General features: G+C 44.8%; 1 protein-coding gene across 1 annotated transcript in view; it reads right to left on the bottom strand.

Moving 5' to 3' along the window:
- The window catches only part of LOC144152151 (putative 4-coumarate--CoA ligase 2), an 84,815-nt gene that overhangs the window by 33,285 nt on the left and 36,061 nt on the right, over window positions 1-15,469 (bottom strand). The window contains exon 5 of the mRNA XM_077683368.1: window positions 11,980-12,148. Coding sequence (XP_077539494.1) covers window positions 11,980-12,148 — 169 coding nt within the window. The remainder of the gene's footprint in view (window positions 1-11,979; window positions 12,149-15,469) is intronic.

The following is a 15,469-nucleotide window of genomic DNA, read 5'->3' as shown; positions in this document are numbered from 1 at the left end:
TCAGTTGCTTCATGATTCGCAGTATGGTTCCCGCAAAGGCCTTCTTAGTACAGAATATGCTCTCATGGCACAGAAAGAGTACATTTATTAGCAATCCGAACAGGGAAACGTTGTGTTGGGCTTGTTTGTAGATTTTACGAAGGCGTTTGACCACATTAACCACAAATTACTTATTCAAAAACTGGAACGGTACGGTATTCGTGGAACGGCGGGGTCACTACTACAGTCTTATTTGCAACACCGTAATCAGATTGTTAAAGTGGGTTGTCACAATTCAGATTCTTTGTCAATCGTTACAGGAGTTCCACAAGGAAGCATTTTGTGGCCTTTCCTCTTCAATATTTACATTAATGATATCGTGAACATTTCCTCTAACGTTAGATTTATAATATATGCAGATGATACAAGTAACAGGAAAATCCGTGAACGAACTAATAACACATGCAAATCTACTGCTGGTTAGATTATAAAAATGGACAAGAGAAAATGGTCTAAAAATAAATGTTGTAAAGACTAAGGCTATGGTATTTCATGCTAAAAATAAAACGGAAATTGTAAATCAAACGATTATTTTAAATTCCATCCCTGTCGAGTTAGTCCCTTCTCTTAAAATGTTAGGAGTAATATTTCAAGAAACATTATCATGGGATCATCACCTACACTTTTTAGCTGCGAAGGTCTCTCAGGTAGTCGGCCTTGTGCACCGAAACAAGCACTTGCTTCCTCGGAATATTCTGTTGTTAATTTACAATACCTTATTTTTATTAAGAATCAATTACTGCCATCTAGTTTGGGCTCTAACTTACAAACTTCATAAGCTTCAAAAGAGGTTTTTACGGGTGGTAGAGGACGTGCCAAGTACCTATCATACGTGCTCTTTATTTGAAAAATATAACTTGATGCCAGTAATAAAAATGTACGATTTTATTTTGTCCAAGAAATATAAGCAAGATATCAAAACCTGTAACCCGTTTCTAAAGCAGTCGGCAGATTTAGTACTTAACCAGCCTGAGTATAATACCCGAAAAAATGAAGTGTGGAATTTTCGAACCTTTGGAACCACATACGGTCTTCAATCGCTGGGAAATAAACTTCCACGATTGCTTAATGAACTTTGGGATAAAGAAATTGACTTAGAAAAAATCACCTTTAAACAACTGCGAAATCCTTTTCTCCTGGCGTCATGATCACTTGCTCTGTTACTTGCAATTTTCTTAAAAATGTATTTTTGTATCCTGTTTTTTCTCTCTGTGCTTTCTCGCGATACGTTTGTTGGTGTCTTGTTTGTTTGTTTTTTCATTTTTGGAAAATGAGTATGTATTTGTGGTGTTTGCCAAAGCGATAAATTAGGCATTTCCTTTCTTTATGATGCTGTTTTTGTGTTTGCAAGGCAAGTACGCCTGTCTTTCGCATTGCGAAATCGATTATTTGTTTCTAGCAATATACGCACCAATGCACTACACCTGTACAGAGTTTGTTGCTCCTTTTTTCTCGTAGACCTTCTCGTATGCTTCACTTGTATGTATCACGCGTATGGTTCTTTTTTTTTAAGGCAAATGCGCCTACATTTTTCCCATTTTCTGAAACTATATTTTGTTCAAGCATTACATGTTTCGTTTCATCACACATGTACAGTGATGATTCTTCTTGTAGTAGACCTGTTTATTTCACGCGTATGATCCGGAATATTTTTATGAAAGTGTGACGGCTGCTGCCATGTGTTTGGGGAGGGGGGAGGGGGCCTGCGGCCTTGTCAAGCTGGCATCACGCCAGCTTTTTCTGCAGGTCTCCTGCATCATGTATCCTTGATGCTAAATAAAGTCATTATTATTATTATAAAAAACCCGTCTGGCAGGTATTATAGAAAATGGGAAGCTATATCGCCCTTCACATAACGAAGATAGCTTTAGTTACCTCAGTGATGGTGTATATTTCCTGTCACGGATCAGCAGGACTTTCGTGAGTCTAAGTCGGCATGTACAAGTGGCCAACACCTGAATGCGCTACTTCAATTGATGTTCATGCTTGTAACCAATTGTGTGCTTCTTACAGAAGACTTGAGTCGGGTGTACACGGTGCACGATGTGGTTTTCGAATTTAAGTGTAGTTATTTTTGGTGCATATTTCGGCGGAAACAAAGGAGTAGACTTCGAGGCTTTTTTCTAAAATTTTCCCTGCTAAAGCTTTTTCGATACCACTGTTCTGAAAGTTTCCAGCTCGCGCGCCTACTGGCGTTATGGTTCTGAATTCAAAAAGAAATAACATGCGTAACAACATTGATTCTTGAAATGTTCATGCAAAGGCCTGTATGAAGCCAGCTGTGGCCAGTTATTGTGAATTACTAGAGCTTCTCGAATTTCAAGCTGTAGGCAGGCGGCACAAATGATCCCCCCAACTATCAAGCGCCGTAAAAAACATTTTAGAAGCATATGGCCCGATTAACTCCAGAAAAAAAGATATTCGCTCTTTATATATGACCGCTTTCCTCCGACGTGCGCTGCATATCCCTGAAATGTTAACCAATCTATATGTCTTCGCCTTTATTAGTTAATTTGTGTATCTGTGTCGAGAACAACCCCACGCGTCTTGCGGGGACCCCCGCCCAAAACCAAGCCCAAGAATGGTGGTGGCTTCTGATGGACAGCACCTAAACTTACATGGTGTATCTAATATGTGCTGCGAAGTCTACAACTCCTTTTTAACAGTGGTGCCAGTAGATGGAAGAATGGCAGAATAATGCGTCCCCGACAGAAGCTACTGACTCTTCGCATGGGATATGCCTACCTGTTCGCAAAAACTCGACAGCTCGAAACCAACACGCGAAACAAATCCTTCGCAACGTACCTGTCTTTGGCCACACCTTTCGCATTGCCTGACGCCCGTCATGGGTGAATATAATCCTGAAGTCAATTCATGACCGCTACGTGCACCTACGCAAAATTTGGCGTTGGAAACAGCATCCCCAGGCCTCTAACACAAGTCGCTGCTAATAAAATAATACACTAACGCAACCTGTGATCATCCATTTGAACAACCATTGGGTTTTGCGCACATCATCCTCCCCAAAATGTTCCCCGAAAATTCAGGAGGAGCTGAACCCACCGACCCAAAAGGTAAGGGTGACACTATACCAAGTCCAGTTCCAACGTAGAAACTTAGCAACGGAACCCGCATGCCATGTAAACTATAACGTGTTGGCAGGAATTTCCAGCTAACGTCTCCTCTGGCAACGTAATTTAACATTAGGTGCTTCCAAATTTATTAGAAATGTTGCAAAGCCCAAACTACAGAACTGCCATATTCCCGCTAACCAATACACTAAAAATCTGTTATCGCACTACACGGCCTTCAGGTTTCTGTCGTCTTTCATGAACAATGTACACGACGAGGATACAGAACAATGAAAAGCAATGAAAACCGCTTCACTAGAAGAGGACAAGGCCTCCATACATAAACCAAAGATTCACGGTCCATAGGGTATCAGGAGGGCCGATTTCTAGACGTTACGTATAAAGCTAAGGAGGGGTATTGGTTGTTACCAGAAGAACTCCTTGGGTGTTGCGAAACGGCGATTTGTCGTGACGCTTCTTATCAATTGCCGCTTTGTAGCACTAACCAACCAAGCACTTAAATTTAACAGCTTTTCATATGAAAATATTTATTGTTATACAAGTTGCACAACGACTCAGAACGTCCAATTGTGCCATTATCTTCATGTTGTACATTTAAACTAATCCCGCTCGACTTTTTATATTCCAGCCCTTACCGCACGTGCCTAACCCTATCTCGAGCACCTGATTGCCTTTATGACACTGGTTAACCCGCATTCCAGCTTGACGATTTACCTGGACGGTAATGTGCAGCTTCGGGCTAGCTCCTCGGTGGCGGGCGTGCAGGGAACCTAACCGTCGCCAACAATTCTTTAATTTCCAGATTTGTCATTAGCGGGACCACCCGTCACCATTTTCTGTTTGCATCCAGATATATTAGAAATAACGTGCTCCAAGAACACAGACCAACTGTAACCCTTACCGCAGGAAAGACTTCATTCGGACAAAGTTATCCACCTCCTTGTGTTCATAACGCAATAGACATTGCAGAAATCCCGAATCGCTACAAATAGCCCCTCATGCCCTATGCAATTGGTGGGATTAATTGTCGTGAAAATATTGTAGTTTAACTAGTCACTTACTTTTTAAAAAGCAATGCGCGAAACTTTACCCGAATGTTAAAATATGGCCAGTTCCACTCCTGCGAAACAGCGGAGCTGACATGCGCACGCCGCCGGTCATCTCGTGCAGAGTCGTGGGGCTCTCACAACCCCACTCACCGTGGTATCTGCGTACTGGAAGCAGACCCACGGAGGTCTGGTAGACTATCGGTGCATACTAGCACGGTGGTAGTGCGCCGAGTTCGCCGGCGCGCGAGGCGGGATCGCGCAGTCGACGCACGTGGCATCGTCTATGGAGCCCGTCTGGTCCCGCGGTAAGGATGCGAAGGTTGTGGGCCGACGGTCGGCGCGTACAGACGAAGGAGTACAGCCTTTCATGATCGTCTACGGAAACCTTTCGTGTGATTACGGCAGTGGTATTTGGCGACTACGGCACCTTCGTGACCACATACCGCAAAGGCGGGGTACGCTCACTAGGCCATATCCGCGGCATGTACGTACTCAAAGCGCACCCACCGAGGTCTGGTAGTTTATCGGGGCATATTTGTGGGGACTGACGCGCGCCCGAACCGAGATCACGCACTGGGCAAACGTCGAGGGCGGTGGCGTCATCTTTCGGTCTAACGGGATACCTTTGCCTGGAGTGACTGGCATCAACAGAAATTGAGAGCCCGTGAACATCCGCGCTGTTAAAAGCACCTCAGGATGCTCTTGCACACCGGGCAGCTTGCCCAGATTTTCAATGATCGTGCGCGTGTGTTGCAGAGGCACGAAAAAACGCCACGGATTACGCTTCCCCTCTTAAGGCCAGAACGCAGTCTGTTGGTTCCCGAACATCGGGTAAAAGCTTCCCTCTTTATCCTCTTTATGTAGCGAAGGAGCATCGTGGTCTGAGTACTTGCTGCAGAAACTGACACAATGTTCGGAAGAGAGAAATATGTTTCTCTCCACAGCCACTTTGTTACCCAACAAACTACCTTCCCTTGTATGCCAATAATCGTTTTCAAAAGCAACAGCAATCCGTACTCCCACAAACCATGTACTTCAACCGTTGCGAGGCTACAGGCGCATTACGTACGGCCAATTAAATAACATTAAGTTCATGTGGGCAGTTTTAAGTGGCGAACGGGGCCTGTTTTTTGTCACTCGAATGCATAGAAATTTTCGAGCATCGGGTTGGTAATTGCATATACGAGGAATAAGAAGCTGAGTAATGGCGGTCAAGGGCTTCGTCACTGCGTCGTACAGAATACACATTCTTTCCGGCGAAAGCTTTCAAGTGGTAAAAGTGGCTCCTAAGTCTCAGCAAGCCACTTTTTTCTTGACTGAAATAACTACAACTGTGCAACCGTTCTTAAGTACCGTAGAGAGCCTTCCGTCCTTTTTGGTCATTGATCAATTTCGTTCCCGACAGTGACGCTCGGAAAAGTCTCTTGCGACTTTATGTTGCTGAGCTGATATTTAAGGCGTTGATGTACGCGGGATTTTCTAAGTAGTAACGTGCTGAAATTCTAAAAAATTCCAGGGCAGCACGGTTCTTGCAACGAAGATTCATCAGGTTCCAGTGTCTTTTGAGAGAACAGGTTCTTGTGCCATCCGAAGAAACCTCGCTTCCGGAATGCAAGGAGCATAATGGTCAATGCGCCGTTGGATATATGAAAAATTGTTTTAAGCGCCCACTAGTCCAGCAAGGGTATTCACGATCTGGAACCGGACCACCCCCTTTTTGGGCCATGCTATGAAGCTGTAGTCCGAGGTTTCATCCCGCTAATTAGCTAGGAAGTACGCTCAATCATGAATTACAAACGAGTTTTGCTTAGCACACTCAGTGGCCTGCGTCTAGCTCCTCTATTCATCCTTCACAGCGTGAAAAGGCGCTGATTTTTTTCTAATTTTTTCGGACATACCCAACTCAGAAACAAAACTACCGAACCTGTTTGAAATAGATACCACCTGGTGATATGAAATCTCCCGGCGTGTTCGAAATCACGAAAAGATTAGATGTGGAGCCGTCTGTGCTGAAATGCGCTTGATATTTCCCTGAAAGATAGAGGCAGAATTTGTAGTTTTGAAACTTCTAAACAAGGATCTTTTTGTTGTCGCGTTTCATATAGAGTGGGCACCGGAGCAGCGCTTGTGGCAGAATGTTGAGCACCCATCGTCTTTTCGCCAAGCAGGTTATCCTTACGCTGGTAATCTTCTGCTCCGTTCCGTCACCATTTATCGGTCAGCCACGGCCTGCCGTATCTTCCCGTGTCGAGGATCTGCATGCGTTCGGCGATACGGGCCGCACTGTCGACACAGCGCTGGCCATCACCTACCTGCCCCCGCCCTACAGAATCCGACCGCATCAACATTGACACAACCCAGACCCAAGGATATAAGCCGGCCGCGCATCGTCCCTCCCTTCAGTGGGCATGGGAACAGCGCTTGTGGCAGAATGTTGAGCACCCGTCACCTTTTTGCTCCGAAGATACGTAACCATTCTTGCCTGTACGATAGGCGATGAGACAATCGCTTTTTGATACTGCTCTCGTGTCCACAGGTTGTTTGTGCGACATTGTGCGACTGTGTTGATGTATCAATGCTGTTGTTGGAGGCGGGTGCGGTGGAAATAAATCCTGGTCCTTCGAAAAAAGTGCAACTGCGATCTACCGACTCAGCTAAAGGCGAACTCTCCGATAGTAGTACAGAGGAAGCAAGCACGATGTTGCAAATGCTAAAAGACATAAATCAGAGAACTCTAGCGCTGGCTAAGGGCCAACAGAAAATTAAAAGTAATCAACATGCGCTAGATATAAAGCCATCTGATGTGTTCAGTAGGCTCGAATCTCTAGAACGCAAGTCCGGCGCCTTAAATGAGCTTCGATGCGACATTGACGAAGTGAGGGAGAGCGCGGAGCGCCTGTCATCTCAGCAACTTGTCCTGAGCAACCGCCTAGACGAATTTGAAGACAGGTCTCGCCGTAATAATGTTATCTTCTATGGCATTCCGGACCAGCAGGAAGCATGGGATGAAACCGAAGCGAAGACGATTGCTATTGTATCGTCTGCACTCGAAAGTCACTTTCCCCGGAATGCAGTAGAAGGTGCGCATCGCATCTGCGTCCTTTCTGACGGCTAATGCCGGTCAGTCATAATGCAGCTTAGTAGCTTTAAGATAAAAGAGAAATACTTTTATTGCGTTCTAAACTAAAGCAAAACAATGTCTCATTGTTTGAAGACTTTTCGCCTGCAACGAGACTTGGCAGAAAAAAGCTCTTAGAATTTGCCAAAAGCAAGCCACAGTCCCCTCGCAATAAGTTAAAACACAAGCTTGAAATTGATGGCAAGTGTTACATATGATGTATGACGCTGTGAATGATAGGATCAGTGAAATTAGGCGCACAATCTCGGCGAATCTTGCCCCGGCGTCGCATCAAGCTGAGACCCAATAGGAATCGTTCAGGCGCAGTGGCGTATCTCTGATAACTCAACCGTTACTGCCAACATCGAATGTATCTTTTTTGTTAGCTAACACCAGAAGTGTCATTAACAAGCGCGAAGTACGTAATTCTTCTATCGACGGCTGTAGTGCTGATGTAATTGCTCTCACTGAAACCTGGTTACATTCTAGCATTCATAACAGCGAAATTTTCGACAACTCTTCTTGCTTCAGAATATACCGTTGCGATCGCACACAGCGCAAAGGTGGTGGTGTCTTGCTCGCAATTAGGAAGTCAATACCGTCTACTGCTATCCACTTTCAGAGTGAACTAGAAGCCGTGTGGTCGCGCCTACAGATCGGCCACCGCAAGTTTGTATTTGGCGTCTGTTATTGCCCGCCCTCTTATCCCCCCAGCTTTGTGTCCGAGATGCATGATGCACTTCACCATGTTTCTATGTGACACCTTTGCGCACCTATTTTGCTATCGGGCGACTTTAATTTTCCAAGTATATGCTGGTCTCGTGATGCTCCTTTATCTGATGCCTATTCTTCTGAGTAGAAGGAATTTCTCGATATTTGCTCAATTTTTTCTTTGTCGCAAATGTTAATTGAACCCACAAGAATTACAAGCGATTGTGCTAATACGCTTGACCTTCTTCTAACCACGCATCCGGAACTTGTGTCGAAGGTTTCTTACCTACCCGGGATAAGCGACCACTGGCGACGTTACATTGAACATTGAAGTATCCAAATCTACCAATACCACTAACCTGATTCGTGATTTTAATAAAGCTAACTTTGAAGCTATTAATAACGAACTTTCTAGATTACTCAGCCCATTTTGACTAAATTAAATAATGGCATGGTCGAAGTGAACTCGCATTTTTTCAAATAAAAAATTATTCAACAAACAAATACATCCTTCTACGCAAACTTTTGTCAAATCCCAAAGCACCTTGGTATAACAAAACCCTTAAGAAACTGTCTAATCGCTAAAAACGGCTCTACCGGGCCATTAGGAGGTTTCCATCCGGAAGCCGATTGCTTTCATATAAACGTGCTAACTCTGGCTACGTAAGTGCACTAAAAAGCGCGAAATTTACCTTGCTCCAACACACCTTACCTTCCATGCTTACGACTGACCCAAAACAATTTTGGCGTGTCGTGAGGCCTAACAAAGGTACGTCTATTCGCTTAGTTGATTGTGATAGTTGTGTTGTTCCTGATGCCGAGTGTCCTGTCGTGTTAAATGCTGTTCTCAAGCGGAACTTTCTTGCACCCCCTGATTTTCCTTTCCCAAGCTACCCATCATCTAACTATTTACCAATGGGCCATATTATGATTGATTCAGCCGGCATCGCTAAAATAATCGAATTTTTAAAACCATCATGTAGTCCCGGAAGCGATCTTATTACCACGAAGTTCTTGAAAAGCACTATTTCGTACTCATCAATTATATTGTCTAAACTTTATCAGCAGTCACTGGACAGTCACGACGTTCCAGCTGACTGCAAGGTCGGGAAGGGGTCGCTCTTCATAAATCTGGAAGTAAAGAGTCACCTTACAATTATCGCCCTATTTCATTGACTAGTATCCCGTGTAAAATTATATGAGCATGTTTTGTTTTCACATCTTGTAAGGTTTCTTGAGTCTAACTCTTTTTTTCCCAGCGCACAACACGGTTTTCGCAAAACATTTTTGTGCGAAACACAGTTGCTATCTTTCACCCATAAACTTCACGTCATTTTGGGCCATCGCTCACGAGCCGATTGTATTTTACTTGACTTCGCAAAAGCTTTCGACAAGGTGTACAATAAACTACTTCTTTTCAAGCTTAGCAAATTAAACCTTGACTAAAATGTTTTCGCGTTATTGGAGCAGTTTCTTCTTTACCGTTCACAGTTTGTAATGTGCAATAACCTTGAATGTTCATTTAGTCCCGTGTTATCAGGTGTACCTCAAGGCTTAGTTCTCGCTTCTCTTCTTTTTCTCATATATATTAATGATTTGCCAGACCATGTCTCTTCTAACATACACTTATTTGCTGATAATTGTGTGGTTTTCCGCGACATAAACGATGCTAACGATACTAACATATGCAACATGATATTGATGCCATATCAAATTGGTGCATGAAGTGGCAAATGCAACTTAACACAACTATATGCAAAGCTTTGCAAGTTTCCCGGTCGGCGTACTCCTCCCGTGCTTACTATCTCAATATCGCCCCGCCTGAAGCCGTTACATCATATCAGTACTTAGGTGTTTCCATCTCTCATAATCTAACCTGGTCATTGCATATTGAAAATTTATTGAACAGTGCTAATGACATGCTGGGACATTTACGTCATAATTTCCGTTCCGCACAGGTCTCATTGTAAACACTGCTTTACAAAACTTCAGTTCGATCTAAACTCAAATACGCCGCGTCTATTTGGGATCCAAACTCTGAAACTCTCATTAAATCATTACAATTAGCCCAAAACAACGCCACTTGCTTCATCCTTCAGAACTACAGCAGGACAGCTAGTGTTACATCCATGAAAAATTCCTCATACTTACCTCATCTGGCTACTGGTCGTAAATACAATCGGCACTGCTTGTTTCACAAAATTTATTACCACAATTCTTTTTTGCGCACAGGCCTCATTCCCCCCACTTGGTATGTTTCGTCCCACACTGATCACACTCACAAAGTAGGCATTATGACTTGCCTAACATGTGCTTTCATTCATTCATTCCTCGAACATCGAGCGATTGGAACCACCTTCCAGGATCAATTGCTGGCATCCAAGACAGCGAACGCTTCCGCAGTGCTTTGTCAACAATGTGATCCAAGGTGTTAGTGAACCTGTACTGTTGTTGTTGCGGCCGCACTTGTTTCATTTTTCATGTATTGCTCCTCCTACATCAGTCCCCACTCCCCTCTGTAATGCCCTTGTCGTTGAGGGTAAAATAAATAAATAAATAATAAATTAAAGAAGATTTTTAGCAGTGTGCTATTTTTGAAATATTGCCGAAGCCTATGAGCTTCTCAGATTTCCGAACTTCGAGTGATGGGTGTTTCACATGCATTGCAGTTAATGGCGCAGGCTCGTTGCTAATTTCGTTCCCGGATTTCGATACGCCTTTCCTGTAACACTTTTTGTGCCAGGATGTTTCACTGAACACTTAAGCCCTTGGGATTCCCATGAGCGCGGCAACTCATAGGCTCCTTCGCATGGGTCTGGGCAACATGGAGGACGAACTAATAGAGGGCCACCTCTCAAGCCAGAAAGCACGGCTTGCAATGACAAAAAACTGCCAAAAACTGTTGCATGGAATCAAATGGAGCTCCCCAGATGTGAAGCCCAACAAGCAGCTCCCTGAGCGGTGGCGGCATAGTATCTTATCCAATCCACTTCCAAAAAAACATTCATCCGGTGCACCATTCCGGTCGACGAGAAGCAAGAGCGAAAGCCTTAGACAAATAATACGGCACACTTCCGGAAACGCTCTACACAGATGTAGCCACAATCCGTGGTAGAAGAGCAAGGACAGGGGTCATCACCGCAAAAACAGAGCTTCTTGTCAGTGCCACCGTAATAACCACATAGACCAAAGAAGCGGAGGAGCTAGCTGTGGCACCGGCCCTCATACATACGGAAGCCAGGGTGTTCGTAACAGACTCCCAGGAAGCGTGCAAGAGCTTCAGGTGGGGTTGGGTGGCACTAGAAACGCACCGCAGGCTCTCAACCAATTTCCCTGACAAAAATAAGGATTATTCTGTGGACGCCTGCACATTCTTCCATGGAGGGCCATGAATTTGCCCACCAAAAGGCCCGAGAACTGGCTGACCCGGCCTCGGAGGATGTTGAGAAACCTGTACCTCTTGTAACACACCACGAAATAATACATTACAAGCTTAATCGACGCAGTTTCCCGCTGCTCCACCCAAACCTCACTAAACATCAAGAAAGAACACTTGGAATCCTACAAACCACCACCTTCCCGCATCCAATTAGGCTTCACCGGATATCCCCCCCCCCCCAGTATCTAGCAGAATGCAAATACTGCCAAAAACCTGGTACTCTGCGACATTTTATCCTAGAGTGTAGAAAAAACATGCACCGACCACCCCTTCCCCGGATTTCAAATCCTCAAGAGCAGTGGGAGACAATGCTGTCCAGCCCCTGCCTCTCGGACCAGCTCCTGCTCACCGAGAGGGCAGCCGGTGCTACACGAATTCCTGTGAAGAGGGAACCACTCCTACAAGAACAGACGTTTTCTCTCTCTCTCTCTCTCTCTCTCTCTCTCTCTCTCTCTCTCTCTCTCTCTCTCTCTCTCTCTTTAGCAAATAAAAAAGCAAATGTATGGTTGTGTAAGCAGGATGAACCCAAACCTGAAATTTTGTGCAAACTTCAATGAACTGCTCGAATGTGATGTCAGGAGGAACTATGACGCAGGTGGAGCCGATGCAAGCAGAAAGAATGGTGAACAGAAAGCCTGAAATGTGCGTTATCGGGTTCCAAGCCAAGAGTACATCGGTCTCGTCCGACGCCGTGATCAACCTGCGAAGGGCAGAATATACACCGGAAGACTTATAAGCAGGCTGCTGAAACACTTTCACAGAAAAACAATCTCCGAAAACTGCATCAGACTATTCGGCGTTTCTGCAAAACTTAGGAAAATTCACTCAAGTTGCCGATTAATATTAAACACCGTGTTTGCGGCACTTCGTTATATATCTGATGCACACGCTTCAAAAAGTTATGAAACCCACAGTGTAGGGCCCCCAGTGACGCCCCGTTCAACAGTTCTTTCGAAGTCTGAATAGAAGCTTAACTAAAAGCCCCGGCAAAGATAACTCTAAAGTCAATCGCGCCCCTTACAGCACAGGAAATGTTTGCTCAAAATGTGCCGCACGCACTTCCTACCAGATTTTAAATATTCTATAGTGCAAGCTCCGTCTCAGGAATTAAGAATCGTAGTCGCACTGGTATCCCGTATTGCTAAGGCATTTATCAAGCACTTGATGTGTCCGGATGCCAGTGATAGATAACGCGCTTTTTCTGCTCACAGCTTGATGAGAGCGAAAGAAAGAGTTGTGATGGGCTCGATGCACCCTTCAAAGTGAGGGAAGTGCGAGGGAGAGAGAGGGGGGTTGAACATTTACTAAACTACCTCAACCGGAGAGAAATCGGCTGTTCTTGGATGTAGCTTGAAAGTTGGTAATTGAATGGTATCAGTTTTGTGGACGAATGTGACGCCAATATTAGACTGTATGCAGACGACTGTGTTAGATGCTCAGTAATCAACTCCCCCAGCGATCAATGAGAACTAAACGGCGAACAAGAAACAGTAATTCAATGGTGCCAGACATAGCAGGTGACCGTAAAAAAATATGCTATTATGTATGGTACTAAAAAAGGGGCATCCTCAACCCTTTAATTACAGATTTGATGATACTACAATAACACCTTTGTCTTATCACATCTGGTGGCCTCCGGTAGGACAAATATATCGATCTTATATCCAGCAAAGCCATGTCTAAACTCAACTATTCACAACAATCGCTACGCAGTGCTTCAAGTAACACTTAACTCCAGGCATAAAAACCCCTATTTTACAAATTGTGAGATATGCTAATATTATCTAGGATCTTTACACTGCTGTTATTGTTCGCAAAATAGAGTGGGCACAAACTGAGGCTTCAACATTTATCTTTAAAAGCTGTGCTATAACATCGGCCTCTCGGTTTTCGAAGTAGTTCCCAGGGCAGGCTTAAAACAAATTTCTGTGGTTCTGTACAAATTTCAAGGCTTGCTTTTTATGTTGAAATTGGTTAATCGGAGCCTTCCCTGCACAACATCTGATTATGATTAATTTTTCTGAGGGTACGCTAGTAGGCTATGACATGCTTTCAAGGGACCATGCAGAGAGAACACAAGTTTGGTTCATTCGAAAGAGTGACTCGTTCTTTGCCCGCCCGGATCTTGTTACAAAACATGATCTGGTTGTAAGGAAAGCGACGGAGAACCAATGAAGCCAGCATCAACTTCCGCACGTGCCGCGAGACTCGTGCCATCTGCTTCCGCGAACTAAACGCCCGTTCGGAGGTAGCCAATAAACTGGTGCTCCTTTAACTGCATGTGCTTCCTGGTCCTCAACAAATATATTATATTAAATGCTGTATACTTACGAAAAAAAAATTGCCCGCATTTCCCCGAGGGGAAGAATGTGAAAGTGCGAATGCATGAGTTCAATTTGCGCGGTTCGGTAATGTTCGCGAAAGAGAGATCACACACACACACACAACTAAAAAGAAAGAAAGATGCATTTATTCACAGACACCTATTTGTGTTGTCGTTGTACTTGATTGCTAGAGCGTATCTCAGCTTTCAAATTTCGTGTCAGTACTCCTTTAAGAGGGTGCATTAGCCCTTCTCACGCCCGATTCCTGGCCAATCCCCCACGTGGGTATGTGCCATGTCAGCGGGCAGGCAGCGCGCGCCTATCTCCCCCCGTTGCCAAAGAAGACGAGGAGATTCCTGGCCAATCCCCCACGTCGGTATGTGCCATGTCAGCGGCCAAGCAGCGCGGGGTGCATTAGCCCTTCTCACGCCCGATTCCTGGCCAATCCCCCACGTGGGTATGTGCCATGTCAGCGGCCAGGCAACGCGCGCCCATCTCCCCCCTTGCCAAGGAAGACGAGGAGCGCGCGCACCCGCAGCTGTTGCTATGCGGACGGCGGCGGAATGCGGACGGCGGCGGACGCTTCAGGCTCGCTTAAGAAGTGCATTCGCACTTAAAAAAGCAATGGCCATGCGACCCGCTAGCTCATTTCCCGCAACATAAGCTATTATGTCATATGGGCCAGCACTGCGATTGGCTGAGGCCGGCAAAAGTGAACGCAGATTAGGCAGTGCTTATAAGGTTGCCGAAAGAGATGTTTGCCCTTGAATTCAGGGCACATGCTTTTTATTGCAGTAAGAATGGTCCGGCACATGGCGTTAGTTACGAAAGTAGACGTCAACATAAAAGTATGCGTACTGCTGTTGGTACTGCGTGCACTACACTTGTATTACCTGCACAGCACTGCGGCGCTTTTGGGTAGCCTCAGACGAGACTGTCCGAAAGGCGTAAGTGACGGGGTCATATGTGAGCACATTTGTAGCCAACACCGTGTTTCACGAAACGATTTTTTTCTACATTAAAAAAACAAGCGAGGTGCAAATACAGTCGAAAACAAAGCAAACGCAGAAAACTGAAAAAAGCCAGCCGCGGTTTGATGACGCCTTCCAGGCTGACTAACGGTAAACAAGGCTCCCCTGTAGCTTTCATACCTGTCCTCGCGATGTCATTGCAGATGTCATGAAAACACACGATTTGGCGGATGAATCAGAGCTCTAACTTACATTCGTTAATTTCTCAGTGAATTAACGAATTAACTCAGACCGGAAGTCCACCGTTGACTTCCGGACAAGGGCTTGGGGGAACTATAAAACACGATATAAAACAAAATAGTGTTTCGTCTGCATGGCCCCTTTCAATTAGTGCGTTTACGAACCGAAACAGCGCATATAAGTACTCCTTTATTCTTTGTAAGGTATTGCCTTGCCCAGCCATTACCTTGCCAAGAAAGCTATACAAGAGTAGCTATCACGCGTAAAAAAAACAAAAAGAATTCAGCGCTACGAGCCTCCTGCATTGCAGTGTCACTTCACACTTTCGAAAGCAAACAATGCCAAACTTGAACACTGCCCGAAGAGTAGTTCTACTAAGTCGCAACTCTAGACTTTTGGAGATGCCCTCGTACGGAAACAAAGCTGAGGCCGATTTCAAGTTCTCTCATTGCCTGAACTGATATTCGATGACTTAATGTTATCTTT

Source organism: Haemaphysalis longicornis, unplaced genomic scaffold, assembly GCF_048455015.1.
Source record: "Haemaphysalis longicornis isolate Haplotype H1 unplaced genomic scaffold, Haemaphysalis longicornis Haplotype H1 scaffold_9, whole genome shotgun sequence".
NCBI classification, from domain to species: Eukaryota; Metazoa; Arthropoda; class Arachnida; order Ixodida; family Ixodidae; genus Haemaphysalis; species Haemaphysalis longicornis.
This window is presented reverse-complemented; position numbering and strand designations above follow the sequence as displayed.